The sequence below is a fragment of the Aplysia californica genome, unplaced genomic scaffold, assembly GCF_000002075.1.
Source record: "Aplysia californica isolate F4 #8 unplaced genomic scaffold, AplCal3.0 scaffold00034, whole genome shotgun sequence".
NCBI classification, from domain to species: Eukaryota; Metazoa; Mollusca; class Gastropoda; order Aplysiida; family Aplysiidae; genus Aplysia; species Aplysia californica.
The window spans coordinates 1,409,788-1,414,285 of NW_004797304.1; the positions used below are offsets into that span (position 1 = coordinate 1,409,788).

The 4,498-nt window shown below is 45.5% G+C and overlaps 1 protein-coding gene across 1 annotated transcript in view; it reads left to right on the forward strand.

Moving 5' to 3' along the window:
- The first annotated feature begins 2,919 nt into the window (after positions 1-2,919).
- Positions 2,920-4,498, forward strand: part of LOC101856158 (potassium voltage-gated channel protein Shal) — a 187,575-nt gene continuing 185,996 nt past the window's right edge. The window contains exon 1 of the mRNA XM_005091685.3: positions 2,920-4,498. This exon is cut by the window's right edge and continues 688 nt beyond it. Within this exon, the coding sequence (XP_005091742.1) occupies positions 4,081-4,498 (418 nt within the window). The 5' untranslated portion in view covers positions 2,920-4,080.

The following is a 4,498-nucleotide window of genomic DNA, read 5'->3' on the forward strand; positions in this document are numbered from 1 at the left end:
CTGTTCATTTTCTGTTTTTCTATTTGTCTGTCAGTGTCTTTCCGTTCATCGTCCTTTCTTTACGTTCGTCGCCCAGTCTTTGCAGCTCGCCAACTGACTAGAAGGTTCAGTATCTTTTCTAAACATACAATTTCTCTGTTGGCTGTCTTGCTTTGTCTCCGAAAGGGGTCAGCAAGCTTCCCCAGCTGTTAGGGTGCAGCTCATACGTCTCTAGCTACGTGGCGTTGGATAGTAAAAGTAAACGTTAGCTCTCTGTCTCGCTGTTTTGTTTTTTTGTTTTTTTTGGTAAGTGTTTTACGGCGCTCGCAACTGCCTAAGGTCATATGAGCGGGCGGGACACACCTAATAGTTTCAGTTGGTAGGAATTTTTTAATTTTGCCCGGGTGGCGGCCGAAGCCTACTCTTATCGATTTTAGACCCCCAAGGGATCTTCAACGTGCGCAACTTGAACACGGGACTTCCGAGATTTGTCGCCCTTGTCCGAGAAGGCTAGGTGTAGATCTTTCCTACCAGAAGATCAGGGGTGTGGCAGAAAGACAGCAGTAAGAAGGAGCCGAGGAATAGCAGAAAGGCTGCAGAAAGAGTCAGGAGCCCAGAGGAAGGGGCAAAGGAGGTGAGGGGGTGGGGGCAGAAAGAGGAGACGAAAGCACACGACAGAACATTGCTAGAGAGCTGGAAAGGAGGTGAAAGTAGACAATTTTAGAGAAGAACGTTTTTCGGTCGCTACCCGGATTCGAACCCGGGACCTTTGAATGAGAGACCAACACCTTAACCTCTTGGCCTCGAGAGCCCCCTCTAGCTCTCTCTTCAGATCTTACTTGACGTATTACGTACATACAAGGTCTCCACTCTCTGTTGGGCCACATTTGGCTCGCCGGACGTCATACACTATATATGCCTTTGAACTGATACATTTAACAATTCACCAAACAATGATTCAGTATTAATACAGTTCCCTGTTGACATAATGAGTTCAAGGACAAAAAAGGACATACTATAACTTTGATATCCTATTGCTTTGATGATCTTTCTCTGTTTTGCATAATTAACCTAGTCTTATAGACAGGTGTGTGTGTGTGTGTGTGTGTGTGTGTGTGTGTGTGTGTGTGTGTGTGTGTGTGTGTGTGTGTGTGTGTGTGTGTGTGTGTGTGTGTGTGTGTGTGTGTGTGTGAGAGAGAGAGAGAGAGAGAGAGAGTAGATAAGCTTTCAATCTTTACTATCCCTCTTCTTTTTTTACTATGACTTTCTCTGTCATCCGAGTGATATTAAGGCCCCGTTCAACACAATTTAGATCATATATGAGGTGGACTTCGACCCTGACAAACAGGACCAATCAGGACATAGAAGGATACAACATCCCAGCTGAATGACCAGGGTGCTCCATATCTACTCTCCCCATATTGGATTTGAACTTAAGCTTGTGACGGCGAAATGCCAAAAGGCAACACTGCAGACTCTGATTGACTACGTCTATCCGACTAGCTTTTTCTTCACACGACATAGAATTTATAGCGTCAATGATTTTCTCTTTTCTAGAAACATAAAACAACAACAGTAACAACAACAACAATAACAACAACAACAACAATAACAATAACAACAACACCACCACCTTCACCACCACCACCACCACCACCACCAACAACAACAACAACAGCAATACCAACAACAACAGCAACAACAAAACATCCCTTCCGAGCCACAAAAAAGAACAAAACAAAACAACAAACAACCGAAATAAAATAGGCCAGTAAAAGGCGTCACAACAACAGACAACAAAAGACAGCAAAACGACCAAACGAACAAGGTAAAATACCTACATCACTAAAAGGAAAAACAGTGAAGATCAAGTAACAAACTCGGCTAATGTTGTCTACTGCAGAATATTTGTGATGTGTAGACAGATGTTTTTGTATCAGTCACCGTTTCTATTTCAGATCGCCTCTATCGATTGGCCTTTGTATAGCAGCACTCTTGTATCCGTCGGCGACCTTCGTGGATGCTTTCAGAATTTTTCCTCACGTCCTGTCTTTCTTTTGACGTCTTACAACTGAATTTTTCTGTTTATTATGTCTACTTGCGCCGTAGTGCGAGGATTGCAAGTGTGTGCGTGTGTGGGTGTGTATGTGTGTGTGTGTGTGTATGTGTGTGCACGCACGCGGGCGTGTGTGTGTGTATGTGTGTGTGTTTGTTTGTTTGTGTGTGTGTGTGTGTGTGTGTGTGTGTGTACTTATACATTCTCTGTCATGTCGATATTTTATAGTAACGGCAAATGGCGTACCTACCTGTGCGTACGCACTCTCAAATCACACACCCATGAACAAATGCAATCAGGTCTGCATCTGTAACGTCACAGACAGGTTTCGAATTCAGCAGCGAAAGTGTCTTATACACACGTAACTATTAGTAAAAGGAAAAAGTATTATAGGTATCTAGTATCTAGTACCTCATATTCATGTCTTTGACTCAAATACAGGGTTTTAGCGCTGGACACACGATAATGAAATGTGCTTGCTACCTGAAAGTGGTGGCTTTCCTTCAGAGGAAGAGGGCGTACAGCTAAGTCAACAAGACAATTTCCTGTTCTTACTCGTACTAGTTCCCATGTGGAGAAATCTGGGTACTCTAGAGTGCAACAGTGAATACACCCCGTCATCGTCTCTTTTCTGTCTGTCTGTCTGTCTGTCTGTCTGTCTGTCTGTCTGTCTGTCTGTCTGTCTGTCTCTCTCTCTCTCTCTCTCTCTCTCTGTGTGTGTTCTTTGTCCCATACGAAACACGGCTTGTTCACATTGCAAAGGTACATGGTACCTGAAAATAAACATGTTCATGTCAAATATGTAAGATTAATTATGTATAATTGATATTGCATACTATAATATAACCATGTCTTATTTATTTTTTATTTTTACCCCTCAGGAACGGATACTTTGAACCTGTTAAATCAACAACAGAACTCTGGGGAGAAATCAGAATGACCTTGCCCAATCGTCGTGAACAGTGGCCAAGGTCAATGGACGACGTTGTAGCACGCATGGACTCGACTAGCGCCGCACCAGGCGAGAAGCGAGCTGGCGTGGGCTGGTGATCCCCACCCACCCTCCCAGGACACAGCACAGCGCCACCTGGAGGCGGCTGCGGACGCATTTTGACACGGTACTGACCAGTGGTCAGATAACCAGGTAAAGAACTTTCACCAATCGTGTGTGCACACACCCTTACCGAGTTGTCGCGGAGATGGCAGTGCATTCTGGGGCAGGTTGAAGAATGCAAAAACAAGAGGTGTGAGTGAGAGTGAGGCCTTTTTTTCAGAGACCGACTCTTCCTTCGCTGGTAGATTCCGTAATTCCAAATCTGCATGATCGATCGAATGCCGCCAATCTAATTTTGGTGAGAAAAAAAATTGTTTACGAAGTTGAGGTAAAACTGCACTGTAATGAGCTCCGTATTGTAAGGTGCTTCACCTATGTAAGAGTTTAAGCGGTGAGTGAACAAAACCATACAGTCTCTGTTTCCACATTTTCTGAAAAGTTATTGTGTGCAAGGGTTAATGCAAAATCCTATTTCTGACTAGATGTTTTCACTATTTATAAGCCATTGATTTCATCCTTTCCGCATGCAAAAACCTTCCAGTTTCTACTTTTTTCTCGTGTGAAGCCTTGGCACAGACCATTATACGACTCTAGACAGCCGTATTGACTGAAGAGGGGGGACGTATAGGGGAAAGAAAACGTTGCTGATTCCAGCCTTGTTCTCACTGAGGCTGTTTTCCCTGCCTCCTTCAGCTGCCCGTCCTGCCGGCATCCCATACCCTCTCTGTCAGCTCTCGCCGTCACTTCAGACCTTCGCATTACCCTCGTCTCCTCCTCAAAAACTCCCAAATCCCATCTCTCCACAAAAATCTCCAATTCCCCTCTCTCATCCAATACCTCCAAATCCCCTCCTCTCTCTCCCTCATTTCACCTGTTGTTCTTCTTTTCCATTTTCCACGGGCTTCCCCCCCTCATCCAACTCATCAAAATTGTTTTCCGGGAGGAGCCAGATTTGTTCTCCTCTAAAGGAAACATCACGCCGGGTGGAGTGATGGCGTCGGTGGCAGCGTGGTTGCCCTTTGCCCGGGCCTCAGCCATCGGATGGGTTCCAATCTCGCAAAACCCTCTACCCACCCCGAGCGTTCGGCCAGAGTGTCGACGAGGGGATGAAAAGCTCAAGATCAACGTGAGCGGTAGGAGGTTCGAAACCTGGCGTACAACCCTGGAGAAGTTCCCAGACTCCCTTCTTGGCTCGAACGAGAGGGAGTTCTTTTACGATGAGGAGCTCAAAGAGTACTTCTTCGACCGTGATCCGGATATCTTTCGCCACATTCTCAACTACTACCGCACCTCCCGTCTTCATTACCCCAAACACGAGTGTATCAGCGCCTACGATGAGGAACTCGCCTTCTTCGGCATACTCCCGGACATCATTGGAGACTGCTGCTACGAGGACTATCGCGACAGGA